Source organism: Rhineura floridana, chromosome 1 (genome assembly GCF_030035675.1).
Source record: "Rhineura floridana isolate rRhiFlo1 chromosome 1, rRhiFlo1.hap2, whole genome shotgun sequence".
NCBI lineage: Eukaryota > Metazoa > Chordata > Lepidosauria > Squamata > Rhineuridae > Rhineura > Rhineura floridana.
In genome coordinates, this window is record NC_084480.1 from 39,162,333 (window position 1) to 39,180,610 (window position 18,278).

The 18,278-nt window shown below is 43.9% G+C and overlaps 1 protein-coding gene across 2 annotated transcripts in view; it reads right to left on the reverse strand.

Moving 5' to 3' along the window:
- ELOVL7 (ELOVL fatty acid elongase 7) overlaps nt 1-14,760 on the reverse strand; it is an 80,479-nt gene extending 65,719 nt beyond the window's left edge. The window contains exon 1 of one of the 2 annotated variants that reach the window (XM_061618662.1): nt 14,606-14,760. In XM_061618662.1, the coding sequence (XP_061474646.1) occupies nt 14,606-14,755 (150 nt within the window). In that variant the 5' untranslated portion in view covers nt 14,756-14,760. The remainder of the gene's footprint in view (nt 1-14,605) is intronic. The other variant, XM_061618700.1, reaches the window with a different exon arrangement.
- Between the last annotated feature and the right edge of the window lie 3,518 nt (nt 14,761-18,278).

Below are 18,278 nucleotides of genomic sequence, written 5' to 3' on the forward strand. Positions count from 1 at the left end.
CCCAGTCCTTGTGAGATGCAACCCATCACTTGCCAGCAGTCCATCTTCCAAGAAGCATAGCCCATGGGCCCAGAATCCAAATCTCTCACGTCGGCACCACCTCTCACATCTGGGCCCCAAAGTCCTTGAGTTTCCTTCCCAGAGCTTCAAAGTCTGATGTGATTTCTTCATAGCTCCATTTGGCAGTATTGTTTGTTCCTACATGGATGAGGAGAAAGGGATACCTGTTGGTCGGCTTGATGAGTGATGGCAACCCTTCCATCGCATCTCTAATCCGTCCTCCTGGTAGACAGCATACCTGGCAAGTCCATGGATCTTCTCGGCATACTTGGGTTTCGATCCCACGCAGTAGGGAGTCTCCCACTACTAGTACTCTTCTCTTCTTGTTGTGGGGTAAGGTTTAATTGGCCCTGCTTGATTGAGCTTCACCCTCTTGCTCATTGTCGCACGGGGTCTCCTGTAATTCTTCCATCACAGGCTGTCCTCCAGTCTCATCCTCGAGTGGTTGAAAGCGGTTCCATCGTTCCACTGGTGAAGGGTGTCCTCTAGCACTTCTGCTCCTGTCACCCTTTCCCATGGAGTTTCTCCACTTCGTTGTTCCTCTCCAAAGCAGTCTCCTCTTCTGCTACCACATGCTGTTGCTCTTCCACCTCCACTTCTCTTTGATGCTGCTGTTCCAGCATTCTGTCTAAGAACTCTTTGTCTTCTCTTATAGTCCTCAGTGCAGCCACCACCCATTCCAGGCCTCTCACTTTTTCTTCCAACAGTGCCACGAGCTTTCACTTGTTGCACTTGTACACCATGTTGTTCTCAGGCAAGAAAACAAACATGGCACACACCTTACAGGTCACAACCACTGGAGTATCCTTCCCTTTCATACTCTCTTCTACCTTTTGTTTCTTTCTAACTACTTGTTTTGGAGTGGCCTGTGTTTTCTCCTGTCCTACTTCAGGGTGAACTTGAGAGTCCTACTGGTATGCAGTGCACTGTACAAGGAGAATTAGTAATTTATTTATTTTTTTAGGGACCTCTCCCTTGACCTCCCCTGTGGATCTCCTTTGTCAAACTCCTGTTTGCTCTCCCTGTTTGCTCGCTCTCTGAAAGCTGGCTTGCTTATATGTCCTCACCTGTAGACCAACTGAGACAGCTCCCTCTGCTCTGCTCTGCTCTGTTAGGTGTCAGGAAACAATGTTTGCTTTCCTCACAATTCTTACCACTGAATCATCAATTTAGATTTCAGAGAGGCAAATATTAAGTGGGACTGCATGATAGTTCTTGGCAGGGAGAAGAACTACATGCCCTGAATAAGCACGTCTTCATCTAAACCCTGAAAACAACCCTATGGCTATCCATGGGTATGTGACTATATATGTGGAAATCCCTTCCTTAGAGATTTTAAGAACGTCTAATTGTTTGCAACACTACACACAGGAAACCAACTTATCCCGAACCAGACTATTGGTCCATCTAGCTCAGCAATGTCTACTTGCAACAGTTCTCCAGGGTTTAAGGCAGGGGTCCCTTCCAGCCCTACTTGGAGAAGCTGGGGGTTCTGTCTGCAAAGCAGAAACTCTACCATGGAGCTATGTGTCAGGTTCCAGCCAGAGGAGTCCTCATTGAAGGAAGACCAGGAGGGTCCGGTCTTGGACCCAGCCTTGGCTCAGTCTCCATCTGAGGGTGAGGGGTCAGGATCCTATGACGAGACCCAGAATGGGCCGTCGACACCTGGAGCAAGTTCCGCCTCTGACATCGAGGCTGAATGGCCCCTGAACCCAAGGGAGCAGTGTCGCCTCAAATGGTAAATGGAAACCTGGTCCATCTGGAGGAGTGCCCAACTATACACTCAGTCTCCTCAGGAGTAAAGGTCTGGCTGTGGGGGATTAATGGGCATCAGCTGAGGTTTGGGGTATGGTTCAGCAGCTCCAGCATAAAAAACCCAGTGCTAAGCTGGAAGAGCTACAGAAGCAATGTCTATACATCAGCTGTGTACCTAACATGTCTGTTGAATTACTGTCAACGCCAGACCCAACCTTGGACTACTCTGGACCTGCCTCTTGCCTTGGTTCCTGACCCTACACTGCTCCGATCCTGCTTTGTGCCTGACCCCTTTGTTGTTGTGGAAGACTCTGGACTCTGAATTTGGACTGCCCCTGGATACTGCCCCTGTGCCGCCCTCACTTGTGTTCTGCTGGGAAGTCTCTTACCAGTTATGTACACCTAACATAAACAGACACACCCCACCTTAGACTTCCCCACCTCCATATGGTGGTATTTAAGCCTGCCTTTCAGTTTCTTTCCTTGCAGTTTTGCTCAACAATGAGAGGGAAAAGCAAAAAGTAAGCAACACCTTTCCCTGGGTTATTACCAAATCCAGGCCTGAGCCGATCACTACATCTCAACTGGACTACTTGATCTTCAGTAACTTTTCCAGCTCATGCATGCACTGGTATGATATACTAATGAGATCCCAGACAATGGGCCCCTGAATTTGGTTGCCAAGCCAAGTACACGGGTCCTAGCCAGGACTTTTGCACTGACTTTGCAAAATAGCTCCTTTATGGCATTTCATTTTCAAGCTGGTGTTCCCTTCCTCTTCAAATGTTGGTTTGTGTGAAGAGACACACACTGGGTTTAGGAAGTCAGTAAAAACCATGTTATTATGTGCACAATCTGCTAGGCACATCTTTAGACTGAGCCCAAGACGTTAAGGCTTAACCATTTATAAGTCTGTGCCTTCCCTGGCCCCAAACATAAGTCTAGTTTTGAAGGTCAATATTTTTAAACTTTGAGCATAAGAAATTCTACAGGCTTGGCAAAGACATCTTAGTACAATATTCATTTATACCTCAATTGCTTTTATTCTGTTTAACGTACAGTATTAGAAATTGTATTCTGGCATGATCTGAGGCAGACAGACAATGGTGTTGAACAGTTTCCATTTCTGTGAGTAAACTTTCTGAAGATGTGTCTGGAATTCATAGTCTAAACGAAGCATAGTCTAAGCTAAGAGCCTTGATATTGCCATTGACTAGACAGGCTTGGCTCCACCACTAGAGCAGATCAATTCAGAATAACATAATGCAAGGAAATGCCTGAAAATCATGCCAACTACAAATATCCCATTTTGGATGACATACCGCATGCATTTCTATCCCTAACACTAGAGAGATCAATGAATTGATTTAAGAAATGCATCACAACAGGCACCAGGAGGATAGTATCTAACATAGAACTGATAGAAATAAAATGTGTTCAAGTAGCAAGCATTGCAATTGCAACTTAATAGAATGATCCACTTCTGAAACAGTCTCTGTACAGTCCTGCTTTCGAAAATGCATTCTGCAGTCAGAGTTCACTTTTCAAACCAATCTCATGGATACTGACACATGGAAACACTAAGTGCAAATAGTTGTCTGTATACCTTCCCCCCCCCAAAGCTGAATCCAGATCATGCTGCCAATCAAAAAGGAAGCTGTTCTCGTTAAAAAGGCTATCCTGCATTTTTCTGAGTGGGGGGTTTCCTTGACTGACTGTACACGGAGCAGGCAATATAAAACAGGTACAGCATAGCAACAGAAATAAGAAGCTGAGAACTACAATAAGGTTTCACACCCATTCATCACCTTACCTCAACTGCCAGAAAAAAATGGAGTATCAAAGCTATGCATATCTGACGGTTCTATGCAAATGCAGGAAGAACTGGGAAGTGGCTGAACAGCTGCACCCCTAGAATCACAGCCTGCTCCAGAAAATAAAGTTCCAATCCATAAAGAGGAAGAAGATAATATTTAAAGCAGGAGTGGAAAACCTGTGACCCTCCAGATGTTGCTGGACTACAATTCCCATCATTTCTAACCACTGGCCATGCTGGATAGGGCTGATGGGAGCCAGAGACTAGCAACATCTGGGAGTAAGGGGCACAATATTATCTTCCTGATTGTGGACAAGGAAGGGGCTGGCTAGTGCAGCTGTGGCAAGCTGAGCAGGCCCTAGTCAGCTAGGGAGGACTAGCCTCAGAGGGAGGCAATGGTAAACCCCCTCTGAATACCGCTTACCATGAAATCCCTATTTATCGGGTCGCCGTAAGTCGGGATCGACTTGAAGGCAGTCCATTTTTTTTCAATATCTTGCAAAATCTTTGAAGCCGAGGCAGAATGGTACCAGCTAAAGAAATGGGCATTATTATATGCAGGTTACAGAGTTCAGCTTTTCTTGTAGTTGTTTTAAGCACCGACTACCCGCAACACTTTCATTACCAGCTGCAATGTTGAACTCCTGCAGTATTTTTATAGACATGACTCCTCCCAAACAGAAGACGTTGTGTCCAAGAAGGAACAGGACAAGGAATCCTACTGCTCCCGCAAACACAATATGGAAGGGGGAGGCAAACATGAAGCAATTTTTTCCTCCTTATTTAAACTAGCATTCATTAAAATAAATACAAAGTACAGGATGGCAAGCCAAGTGTGAGCTCTTGGCAAACGTACATCTTTTAATGTTTTTACAGAAATAGTTGGCTTCTACAGTCCACCCACGCTCCAACCTTCACACCCCCACTATCTGCAAAGTATCTCTAGCAGAAAAAACCCTGAAAAATCTACTCCTTTTTACACAAACTCAGACCATTGGTCTGTCCAGCCTAGTATTGTCAACTGCACATGTAAATTGTTTGCAAGAATGCCTACAGGTCTTCCCTTAATACATTTCAAATGGAAACCAATGTTAGCGTTTGTTATCTCACCCTTCCTTGGAAAGGCAAACTTACAATTCCCCAGTGATCTTCCATCTAGGTATGTATCAGCTTTGCTTTGATGCCCAACAGCATGCATGCTTACTCAGAATTAAGCCCTGCTATTGTATGCATTAGGGCCAAGTCCCAGATATATGTATAAGAATTCAGTCTTAAAGATGGACTGACATGATTGCACAAGTTCAGAAGTGAGCAGAAAGCAGATAGGAATTCACTGGTAGATCTGAGTACAACTTAGGACCAGGTTTTGTAGCAGTTCATTCTCATATCACACACACATATATACACATGCATGCATACACACACACACACACACACACAAACCCTCCATACAATGCGTCTGTTCTCTGGAACGCTTTCTCATCTAGGAGGCTCCATACTTCTGTAGCACATTTTAGATGTTTACTGAAAACTTTTTTTGTCTAGGCATTTCCTGATTGCTGATCACTGAATTGTACTGCTTATATTTTTACTATTTTATAGTCTGAATATTTTATTTTTCTTCTTCTTGGTGATGATGATTTTATCTGCTAGTTATTTCCTGTCTTTTTATGTGTATTGTTTTGCTGCATGTAAACCATTGTGAGATATATAAAAAGTGGTCTGTGACTTGACTAAATAACACAATTTGCAGTAGATCAGCAAGAATTCTGACTTGCAACTGTTTTAACCATAGCAACAACAAAAAGTAGGGCAGGCTGATTCAGAAGAGGACAGGGCCCCTGCACCTTTAATACTTGTGCAGAAGAGGGTATTTCACCTGCTAACATTCCCTCCTGCACACAACTACTAAAGATGCAAGAGCCCTGTTCTCTTTTGCACCTGGTCACCTTTCTAAATAAGGCTCCTGAGATGAAGGGGGGGCAGAGGAGTGACTTTTCGTGTGATAGGACTACAGTTCTGATACCAAAAACAAATTTTGGAGTTGAGCATGGGCTCAGAGGCATCCTGTTCCTGAATTATCAAAATATTTTGCCCCCCAACCTCCTGCCTAAGCCATCATTTTGCACCAGGCTCTTTGTTGGTGGATCTCTGAAGTCTAGTAAAAAAAAAGAACAGAATCTGCACTAGCTTATATTGTGCTCTGGGCTAGTGAACAGATAATTAAAACATCAATTCCATGATTTCACACTGCTTTCACATGCAATAGTCTGGTCCTAGGCACATTTCTTCAAACGTCAGCCCCACTTATTTCAACACAACTTATTTCAAAGTGCGCTGCAAACTAAAGAGTATTCACTAATAGGCAAAAAACCTTGCGGTTTAAGAATGTACCTTTAGCCCACAGATATTCTATCAAACTTTAAAAAGCAGGGAAATTGGGCACCTATAGTGAATGCACCAGGGGAGCAGGAGACCTCAACTCCTCTCTGAGATATTGTACTCCCCTACAAATTGGTCAAAATGCAAACACCATTTCGGTTGGTCTTTCACAGTCCAATCCACTTCCTGTGTAGCTTGGAAGAATTTGGTAACATGCGCCTCTGAGCATATGGTGAGTGGTGGCAACACTTGCCATCTCCAAAGATAGAGAATTATATTTTTGTATGTTTGCTGGTGTTCTTCTTACTTTGCTTCTTTCCTGTGTTATTAATGTTTCTACAGAGAATCTACCCTAGAAAATTTTATTTCCCTCATTATTCATCCCAGAAATCTGTGTCAAATTTATGTTTATTAATTTCAAAGCCTTTTTATTGGTCAGTGTCATGTGATGGTGAAGACAGCCTTTTGTGTTTCAAATTGGAGGTTATGTTCTATTTCTATTTTGGATGCATTAACAGTGGAATTTGGACCTGCAGTTTGATGAAAAATCAGACTGATTCCAACATGTTGCTACTTCAGCAATGACTCTAGCTGTTAGAAAAAAGAGGATGCATATTTTCAGCCTGCTATGTTTAAACCACTTCATTTAAGGCAAGGTGGGCACAGTCAATTAAAAACATAAAGCACACCTAGCATTTTGCTAGAATATATTTCACCTTCCACTGTTTTATCTTGTGCAAATTGAGACACTCCTGAGGTCCACTGGAGACTATTCTGCAGAAGTCAGTGCCATTATTCCACAATTATGTTTGGAGTTTTTTTAGTATAAATTTTGCAAAGAGTTGCTGTATTTCACATATTCACAGAAACAGAAACAAAAGAAAATGATTTCCTATAGGAAACTTCACTAAAATTGCAAAGGAAATCAGACATATTCAAAGTGACGATCTCAACTATATCAACTGTCTTAATAATGTTGCTTCCTCCATGCTAAAACAAGATCAGCACAGCACATGTCTTCTTTGTTATTTGGGCTGATTGCAGGTGTTGCCACCACTCACCATATGCTCAGAGGCATATGTTACCAAATTCTTCCGAGCTACACAGGAAGTGGATTGCACTGTGAAAGACCAACCCAAATTGTCTTTGCATTTTGACCAATTTGTAGGGCAGTACAATATCTCAGAGAGGAGTTGAGGTCTCCTGCTCCCCTGGTGTATTCACTATAGCTGCCCAATTTCCCTGCTTTTTAAACTTTGATAGAATAGCTGTGGGCCATAGGTATGTTCTTAAACCGCAAGGTTTTTTTGCCTCTTAGTGAATTTCCCTGCTTTTGAATCCGGGAGGTAAGAAATGGGATCCTGTCCAAGTTTGCTGAGAATGGGTGAATCATTTGCATGCTTATTGAGTTCAACAGGATTTACTCCCCTGCAATCATGGTTAGGATAGGTGAAACTGACCACAGAGGATGGGGAGGGGAGGAGGAAGGAGGGGAGGAGGAGAGGAAATGCAGAGGGGAGGACTGGGAGGGGAGCAGGCAGGATGGGGAGGCGAGAAGGACAGGTTTGATCATTTGCATATTTATTAAATTCAGTGCAATTTACTCCCGTGCAATCATGCTTAGGATAGGTAAAACTGACCGGGGGGGGGAGGATGGAGGGCTGGAGCGGGCAGGGGAGGAGGAAGGGAAATGAGAGGAAAGGGGAAAAGCAGATCTGAACATTTGCATGCTTATTTTCAATGGGATTTACTCCTATGCAATCTTGGTTAGGATAGGAAACACTGACCATGGGGGAGGAGGAGGGGGAGTGGGAAGGAACGTATTGGAGGGGGCAAAGGAAGGTGGAGGGGAGGGAAGGATTGATCATTTGCATGCTTATAGAGTTCAATGGTATTTACTTCCATGCAGTCATGTTTAAGACAGGTAAAACTGACCATGGGGAGGAGGAAGGGGAGGAGGGGGAAGGGGAAAGAGGGATTGGAAGGGGATGGGGAGTGAGGGGCAAAGGAAGGGGGAGGGAAGGGGCAAGAGGAGGGGATAGGAGGAAGGAGAAGGGAGGGTGGGTTTGATGATTTGCATATTTTTTTAGTTCAGTGTGATTTATTTCTATGCAATCATGTTTGAAAATGAAAATGGACTGCCTTCAAGTCAATCCCCACCTATTGCGACCCTTTGAATAGGGTTTTCATGGTAAACGGTATTCAGAGGTGATTTCACCATTGCCTTCCTCTGAGGCTAAGAGGCAGTGACTGGCCCAAGGTCACCCAGTCAGCTTCATGGCTGTGTGGGGATTCGAACCCTGGTCAACCAGGTCGTAGTCCAACACTGACCCAGGGAAGGGGCAGGGAGTGGGAGGGGAGGAGATTGGGTGGGTGGGCACTGGGCAGAAGGGAAGCCCCTTTCCTTTCCAAATGGAAAACATTGTAAACAGAATCATTCTTTTTCAGGCTTTTCCCCACCTTTTTATTCTACAGCAGACACATGTAGCCTCCCACCCAAATTTAAACCAAAGCTTTCCCTGGCCACATCCACACCAGGCCTTTATTTCACTTTGGACAGTCATGGCTTCTTTCAAAGAATCCTGGGAAGTGTAGTTAGTGAAGGGTGCTGAGAGTTGCTAGGAGACGCCCTGTTCCCCTCACAGACCTTCAATCAGAGTGGCTGACTGTTAAATCATTCTCTCAGGGGAATAGGAGTCTCTTAGCACCCTTCACAAACTACACTTCCCAGGATTCTTTGAGGGAAGCCATGACTGTCTCACATGAAATCAAAGTCTGGGTGGGTGTAGCCCCCTGATTAGCCAAGGCCAGCAGCTGTGAGGCTTTTAGAACTCTTGACAGTTGGTTCTTACTGAGCATGCTCCGTGTTATCATTGGGTCCCAGCCAAAATTTATTAAATTAATTAAAAATCAGCCACGCAACTTTTAAACTGCAGCAGATGAAGGTCAGGGTATGGGGCAAGGTCAGTATTAGGATTACAGGTACTCTGTGAACATGGCTGATTTTTAATGAATTTCAACAGATTATGAGAACTCTCAGAGAAAAAAGTCCAAAAGGGCTCTGAGGTTTTTCTCTCTTTTTACACTTTGAACTGTCTATTCTCTCTGACTATTTTGTGTATCGCCATGAAAATTGACAGGGTTGTTAAGCAAGCGTTTCTGAGTTCAGGACTATAAGTTTTGTAAGGTTTTGTTTGGAAATGAGCTTATGGGAAGCATCAGAATGGTATGGGGGGTATTTTCAATTTAACATTGCGGAATGTGAAAAATCCCCGCTGGCTATAGTATACAGCCACTCTCGTGGCTGTATAATATCTAAAGCACCCTTACACTGCCTGTTCCACAACAGAATGCTGCCAGTGCAGGCACAGAGTCTAATGTACATGCTATCTTTCATTTCCCATTAGACCACATATCCAGACTCCCCATTGACATGACTTGAAATGCATCTTTAAAACCTATTTGCCCAATTCTTTACACTTAAGAATTGGTGTGATATGGATGAACCAGGCTGGACCAGTCAGACCCTGGCAGCCACATTCTATATCAATTGAAGGTTCCAAACAATCTCCGAGGATAGACACACAAGTAATCCACTGCAGTAGTCCAGCAGGGAGGTTACAAGGAAAACTATTTCAGGAAACATTCTGTCTCAGAGCTGCAAATATGCCACCCTGGGCTCCTGCTGGGAGGAAGGATGGGATATAAATCAAATCATAAATAAAATAAATAAATAAGATATCCCATGCTCTTTCATAGCTCAGCTGAAATTATTCAAAGTAAATATTTTTATTTATTTATTATTTATTAAGGAGGAGCCCAAGACGATAAACAAAAACATTAAACACACTCTAAAACATTTAAAAGCAAAAGACATTTTTAAAAAGCTTTAAAAGCATCTAAAAAAGCAATTCTAACACAGATACAGACTGGGATAAAGTCTCTACTTAAAAGCTTGTTGAAAGAGGAAGCTTTTCTGTAGACACCAAAAATATAACAGAGATGATGCCTATCTAATATTTAAGGGGAGGGAATTCCAAAGGGTAGATACCACTACAGTAAAGGTTCATGTGGAATAGACCTCCTAATATCTGCAGGATGCCCTTATCTGCAGAGCACAGTAATCAACTTGGGTATGTAAGGAATAAGACAATCTTTCAGGTATCCTAGTCCCAAGCTGTATAGGGCTTTGTACATCAAAACTGGAACCTTCAACTGGGCCCGGTAGCTAATTGGCAGCCAGTGCAATTCTTTCAGCAGCAGGATGACATGTTGGTGATGCCCTGCCCCAGTGAGCAGTTGCACCACCGTATTTTGCACCAGCTGCAGCTTCTGGACCAACCTCAAGGGCAGCCTCACATAGAGCACATTACAGTAATTAAGCTTGGAGGTTATCAGTGCATAGACAACAGTGGTCAGGCTATCCCAGTCCAGAAACGGTCACAGCTGTCTTACCAGCTGAAGCTGGTAAAAAGCATGCCTAGCCACTGAGATCACCTTGGCCTCTAGCAACAAAGATGGATCCAGAAGCACCTCCAGACTACAAATCTGCTCTGTCAGAGGGAGTACGACCCCATCCAAAGCAGACAATTGACCAATTAGCCAAACTTGGAAACAACCCACAGTGCCTGTCTTGCTAGGATTCAGACTCAGTTTATTGGCCCTCATCCAGCCAACCACCATGTTCAGAGCTTGCACACCCTCCAGAATATTTCCATCTGAATCAGCAAACAATCTACACAAATCTACATGAGACACAAAGTCATGTTATGACTTAGTACCTATCCAATATTGTACAGCCCTCTTTTTAAAGGCATTTGCCCCTATGTGTGTGTGTTTTTAAAAGCATATACCACAGGCATGGAAAGAAGAGTACGATAGCCCTTGTTTCAAGATGAAGGACTGCCAGGGCTCAGATTGTTAGGGGATGGGGGGGAAGAAGACAGCAGAGATTATACCAGGTGTGGAGAACCTTGGCCCTCCAGATGTTGCTGAACTACAACTCCCATCAACCTCAGCAAACACGGCTACGGGCCAGGGATGATGGGAGTTGTAGTTCAGCAATATCTTGAGGGCCAAAGGTTTCCCACACTTAGACTATGCCTTTGACAGCAATAGGAGAGAGAGGCAGAGATTCAACGCTTATGCTTTCTCTATCACTGCTTATCTACAGTAAATTGAGCTGAACCTTCTAAATATATACCTGCAATACTGAAGGCTGAAAAAGAGACAAGGGAAAAGTGGCTAATTCATGTAGAGTTGCCAATATAAGCATGCTGAGCAATGTATCATTTCCAGACCCATGGTGACAATTCACCGTTGTGTCACTCATGGTATAATCTGCTACCCTCCTTCCTCAATTTGTGGACTTAATATAACGAACATCAGAAGAGACAAAGCCTCCACCATCCCAGCCCTCTGCCTCCATGACAGACCAGCCATCTCCCAGTTTGCCACAGATCAACACAATCCAATGCTGGTCACCCTGAAGGGTACCAAGTACTAAGAACAAGTCAAGGCACAGGCAACAGTAATCCCCTAATCTCAAATTAGTTTGCCCTAGGGAAAATATAGAGCAAGTGTGGTGTAGTGGTTAAGGTGTTGGACTACGACCTGGGAGACCAGGGTTCGAATCCCCACATAGCCATGAAGCTCACTGGGTGACCTTGGGCCAGTCACTGCCTCTCAGCTTCATGAAAATCCTATTCATAGGGTCGCCATAAGTCGGAATCAACTTGAAGGCAATACATTTACATTTATTTAGAGGGAAAATACCTCCTTGATCCCAAATGTAGCAGTTAGCCTGACTCCAATTGCCAGCAGAATCATTAGACTGTTGACTTCCCCATACCATTTAAAGCCTCTTCAAATATTTTAGCATATGTTCAATTTTAAGGTGTGAATGCAACAAACAAGTGTTTGAAAGATCTATGTATGACACACAGATTTTCAGTTCCCTGTTGCAATCCTAAGCTTGTTGATGTGCACTTAAATACACCTTGGCCATCTAGCTGTACAGAATAAGGACATAAGAAGAGCCTGCTGGACAAGGCCAATGGCTAATTTTGTACAGCATCCTGTTCTCAAAGTGGCCAACCAGATGTCTATGGAAGTCTGCAAGCATGACCTGAGCATGAGTCCTCTCCGTTCCTGCAGTTTCCAGCTGCTAGTATTCAGAAATATATTGCCTCTGACAGTGGAGACAGAATACAGTCATCAGAGTTAGTAGCCACTGACAACCTTATCCTCTTTTGAAGCCATCAAAGCTGGTGGCCTTTGCTGCCTCTTGTGGGAGTGAATTCCATAGTTTGTGCTGTATGTGAAGTATTACTTTCTTTCGACTGTCCTGAATCTTTCAATATTCAGGTTCACTAGACAGCCCCAAGTTCTAGTGTTATGAGAGGGAGAAAAACTTCTCTCTATCCTCTTTCTCCACACCAAGTGTATCATACATGCTGACAGCACCTCCATGATATGGATTACTGTTCTTGCTATTCCTCTTTGGCAAGATAAGACACCTGCCCAAGGCCAGTCAATTTCATGGCTGATCAGAAATCTGGACCCAATGTTTACAGTTCCATGGACCATGCTGGATCTCTGTCTTTTTGGGGGGTGGGAGTGGGGGGATGAAGGTGTGGGGGAGATCAGATAACCTAAATGTCAGATTAGAAGAATATGAAAAAGAAAACAGGTCAGGAAATGCTCAGGCTGGGCTCTGAAAATGGCTTGCACCATCCTTTATTAGAGGAGAGCTGAAAGAAAAGATGGAAAGAAAAACAGCAGCTGGACAAACAGGACTCAGCAGACCCTTTTATTATTCCTATTGTTACAAGTTAAGTAATTTGATTCTTGCTTCTAGGGATTCAATTTAGTTCTGAGCTGCTCAAATTATCGCCAGCAAACACCATTTGACAAATTCTAGTGTGGAATTTTTCCAAGCCAGTCTCATTAATGAATGTTCCCGCTCTTACAATTCAATGTGTCGGTTAATATTAAATAGTTAAGAGTTACAGCCTGGCCTTACACCATAGGTGTCCTTTTTTTAATGGGAGTAGGGGATCTAAACTAAAGGCTTTGCAAGAACAACTCACTTTTAATCCAGTCTTCCCATACCTGTTTGATCATCCACATGTACAAAAACCCCTTCCTACACCCTTTGGGGGTGTGGAGCCATTCAGGTGAACCACCCAATTATCAGCAGATTACCACCAATGATCTAGGACTTGCTCAACGCAGAAAAATGATGTCCTCTGCCTGTTTTTCTCATCCTAGGTGCTAACATGTTCTTACAAGTTCCAACTCATGCTAATACATTGCAACAGCCTGGAAGGAAGGAAGACCAGAAGGTGTTAGGAATAGAGACTCCCTTTCATCATCAGGCACACCACCCTTCAAAGTGTTTTGTTTTTTAAAATCAAAACTACTTCCGGTGGACTAAGTGCACACAGACAACAAGAGAGGACAGGAGTGAGCTCAGAAGGCGCAGAGGGAGAGAGAGGCTCGCGATTTGCAAGTTAAACAAAGGCTTGGGAACATAGTAGGGCTCCACCAGCAAACAAACCACACCAATTTCCCTCTCTTTCGCCCGGGCGAACTACCATTAAATGAATAAGAAAAGGCAGGGCGAGCTCCGAGGCCGCTCCCGTTTTGTAGGTCAGGCCAGGAACACCTTTGCGTCCCCTTGCATTGGGCCTCTAGCCGCTGCCTTTTTAATCCGATCAAGGCAAGCAGCTCCCATGCATTCGCCTGACCCAGACCATAACAGCAACAGCCACTCCTCAAAACGTGCCCCTAGCTCAGAGAATCCCAGGCAGAACAGTATTTTTAACTCTACCCCCGCTTTTCACTTGAAACTGGGGCTGGAGTTGGGGGGAGAAGAGCGTGGGCTTCACCTGTAAAAGACCGAATCGCTACAGATGGGAAGGGCTTTGAAGCGCGCAGGCCCCCCAAAGCCCCCCCGCTGATCTGTCACAACACATCAAGCCCCAAACCAATCAGTCCATCACTTTAATTTTTAAAAAAATCCTGAAATGACATCAGATCAATGTCCAGACGGAAAAGCTCTATGTGGTCACAGAGGAGACCACAGATTTCTAAAGGAGGCTTTTTGTTTTTAAAAGCACGTTATTAGTGGAACCGTAATAGACTTAAAAGTGAGAGGGACCTCCAGCTCACTTCTTGCTTGCTACTGCACTAAACCCAGCAGTCTGCTTTCTTCCTTCAGCCCCTCCTTCTCCCGCCAAGCTCTCTCCTCACCCCCACCCAGACCCCCTTCCCGCCCACTCAGCACCAACGGACTCCATCTCATCCCACCCCCAGCCTCTCTTGCAAGCCCGCCCCGGGAGAGAGCGGATTCCTTGGCTCCATCATCCCGTTGACGCTTCCCGAAGGAAGGAAACTCACACAGCAGCAAGAGCAGCCTCAGAGCGTTTTGAGCCCTACAGCCCGCGCGCAAAGAGCGAGCCTGACAGCACCGTTTTATGGGTGTGTCTACTCGGAAAGAAGCCCGACTGATTTCAACAGACCTTTCTCCCAAGTAAGCGCGGAAAGGATGACTCCAGCTTGGGTCCCGCCAGGCAAAGAGACACTTACCCTCCGCAAGCCGGGCTCCCTTCTCGCGCCCGCAGCACCAGCAGCCAGCGAGCGAGTGCGCGAGGAAAAGGAAGCGGCTCTGACTGTGCCGCCCCGCGTGGCACAGCCCAACCGTGCCCGCCCTCCAGGCCGGCTGCAGAACCCGCCCATGGGATTGGCCCGAGTAAACCGTGAGTCACTTTTTACTCCTACTGTACACACGCCCGCACGTGACTCTCCGGGAGTGGCCCCCAGTCCAGCTCGCAACAGGCAGAACAGGTGGCCGGCTTGGAGCTTGCTAGGCTCAAATGAAGCCGAAGCAATGGTTCGCCTGAGGAAGCTGCTGCTACTACTACCACTACAAGCTAGGATACCATGCTTCGGTCAGTTACGCAGGAGATGGATCAGAGTAAACGGCATGACCCGGATGGGTCGCCTTTTGTTTGAATTTCGTTGTAGCAGATTGAATAAACAGAGACCGGCGCGTTGTTTTACGCTTCAGGGCGGTCCCACACAGTCCACTTGGAAATCTATCTACAACACACACACACACGCAATAACCTCTCTTGCCTCCTCAAACGACACTGTCGTTATTAGTAATATTCCAAGCTCTGCACACAACCATGAAGCTCACTGGGTGGCCTTTGGCCAGTTACTGCCTCTCAGCCTCAGGGGAAGGCAAGGGTAAACCCCCTCTGAATACCGTTTACCATGAAAACCCTATTCATAGGGTCGCAGTAAGTTGGAATCGACTTGAAGGCAGTCCATTTCCATATTCATGGTCGCAGATGGGAGATGAATATTCATATTGGGTTGTATTCATAGAATAGAATAATAGGATTGGAAGGGCTTATAAGGCCACTGAGTCCAATTCCTGCTCAATGCAGGAATCCAAGTTAAAGCATCCCTGAAAGGTGGGCGTCCAGCTGCCTCTTGAAGGCTTCCTGTGTTGGAGAATCCACCACCTCCCTGAGTAATTGGTTCTATTGTCATACTGCTCTAACAGTTAGGAAGCTCTTCCTGATGTTCAGCCAATATCTGGCTTCTTGTAAATCGAGCCCATGATTCCATGTCCTGCACTCTTGGGTCATCTAGAAGAAATCCTGGCCCTTCTCTGTGTGACAACCTTCCAAGTACTTGAAGAGTGCTATCATATTTCCCCCAGTCTTCCCAAGGCTAAACATGCCCAATTCTTTCAGCCTCGTTGCCCTCCTCTGAACCTGTTCCAGTTTCTCTGCATCTTTCTTAAAGTGTGGTGTCCAAAACTGGATGGAGTATTCATGATGAAGCCTAACTAGTGCCAAATAGAGGGGAACTACTACTTCACACGATTTGGAAACTTTACTTATATTAATGCAGCCAAAATAGCATTTGCCTTTTTTGCAGCCACATGACACTGTTTGTACATATTCAGCTTGTGATCAACAACAATTCCAAGATTCTTCTTACATGTAGTATTTCTGAACCAAGTATCCCCCATCTTATAAGTGTGCATTTGGTTTCTTTTTCCTAGGTGTAGAACTTTGTACTTATCTCTGATATGTTTTATTATGTTGTTTGCAGCCCAATGCTCCAGCCTATCAAGATCATGTTTAAAATTTGTTTTGTCTTCCAGGGTATTAGCAATCCCAATTTTGGGTCTTCTGCAAATTTGATAAGCATTCCCTACACCTCCTCATCCAAGTCTTTAAATGTTGAAGAGCACTGAGCACTGGACTGAGCTCTGTGGTACTCCGCTTGTTACCTTCCCCAAGTTTGAGAAGGAATCATTGATAAGCACTATGTGAGTACAATTCTGTAGCCAACTGTAGATCCACCCGACATTTGTTCAATCTGGTCCATATTTAGATAGGTTGCTAATCAGAATATCATTGGGCACTTTATTAAAAGGTTTGCAGTCCACAGTAGTTCCACAGTCTAGCAGGGCGGTTACCCAATCAAAAAATGAAATAAGATTAGTCGTACAGGATGTACTCTCGACAAATACATGCTGACTTCTTGTAATCACTGTTTTCAAGGTGCTTACAGATTGATCGTTTTATAATTTTCCAGGGATTGATGTCAGGCTGACTGGTCTGTAGTTCCCAGGTTCCTCTTTCTTGCCCTTTTTGAAGATAGGTACAACATAAGCTCTCCTCCCAACATCTGGCACTTCACCTATCCTCCACAATTTTGCAAAGATAACAGACAGTGGTTCTTCAGCCAGTTCCTTCATTACTCTAGGACGCAGTTCATTGGGCCCTGCAAATTTGAACTCATTCCAAATAATTAAGAATTCCTTGATCATTTGTCTATGAATCTCAAAATGTGATCCTGTCCCTTCAGGTACTTCAGATTTGCCAGAAGGATCATAGACCCTCTTTTGGGAGAAGACTGAGCCAAAGTAGGAATTGAGTACTTTGCCTTTTCTTTGTTATCTGTTATCATTTTGCCGTCCTCATTCAGTAGCTGTACAACTTTTTTTTTCTCTGTCTTTTACTATGGACATAATTGAAGAAAGCTTTTTTGTTGCTTTTAGCCTCCCTCACTAACCTCAGCTCATTCTCAGCTTTAGTCTTCCTGACAGCATCCCTGCAATTCCATGATACCTGTCCGTATTCTTCCTTTGCGGCTTGGCCTTCCTTCCACTGCCAATGTGTCCTTTTTGTTTTCAGGCAGTCTCTAAGCTTTTTGCAAAGCCACATAGGCTTGTTTGGCTGTCTTCTACATTTTATCTATTATTTATTTATCAGATTTATATCCCACCCTTCCTCCCAGTAGGAGCCCAGGGTGGCAAACAAAAGCACTAAAAACACTCCAAAACATCACAAAAACTTTAAAATATATTAAAACAAAACATCCTTAAAAACATATTAAAACAAAACTCCTTAAAAACATCTTTTTTTAAAAAAAGCTTTAAAAACATCTTTTTTTAAAAAAAGCTTTAAAAACATCTTTTTTTAAAAAAAGCTTTAAAACATATTAAAAAGCAATTCCAACACAGATGCAGACTGGGATAAGGTCTCTACTTAAAAGGCTTGTGGAAAAGGGAAGGTCTTTTCAACTTAGTCCTACTCAGAGTAGATCCACTGAAAATTAATAAGTTAGTCATGTCTATTAACTTCAATGAGTCTACTCTGAGTAGGACTAGCACTGAATACCACCAAAGCACAGGAACTACTGTATGCCATGCAAGAACAGTTCAGTCTCCCAAAATCCAAACTGCTGCTTTCCTACAGCTATTTTAAAGTCTGTTCTATTAGAAACGTTCATATAAATCTGTGGGGCACAAAATGATGGACACCCACTTGAACTTTTTATTTTATTTATTTATTTATTTTATTTTATTTATATACCGCCCTAAGCCAAAAAGGCTCTCTGGGCGGTGTACATAGAGGATAAACAAGAAAATATATGAATAGAACAAATATAAGAAAATCAAAAACCAAAACAAACAAAGAACAAAAACCAAACAACATCAGAATATACCAGTAATGAAATACTGTTTTAAAATACACTATAAAACAATTTTTTAAAAAATAGAATATTTAAAAAAAATTTAAATGCCTGGGAGTATAAAAAGGTTTTCACCTGGCGCCGAAAAGATAGCAGCGTCGGCGCCAGGTGTACCTCATCGGGGAGACTATTCCACAATTCGGGGGCCACCACCGAAAAGGCCCTGGATCTAGTCACCGCCCTCCGAGCTTCTCGATGT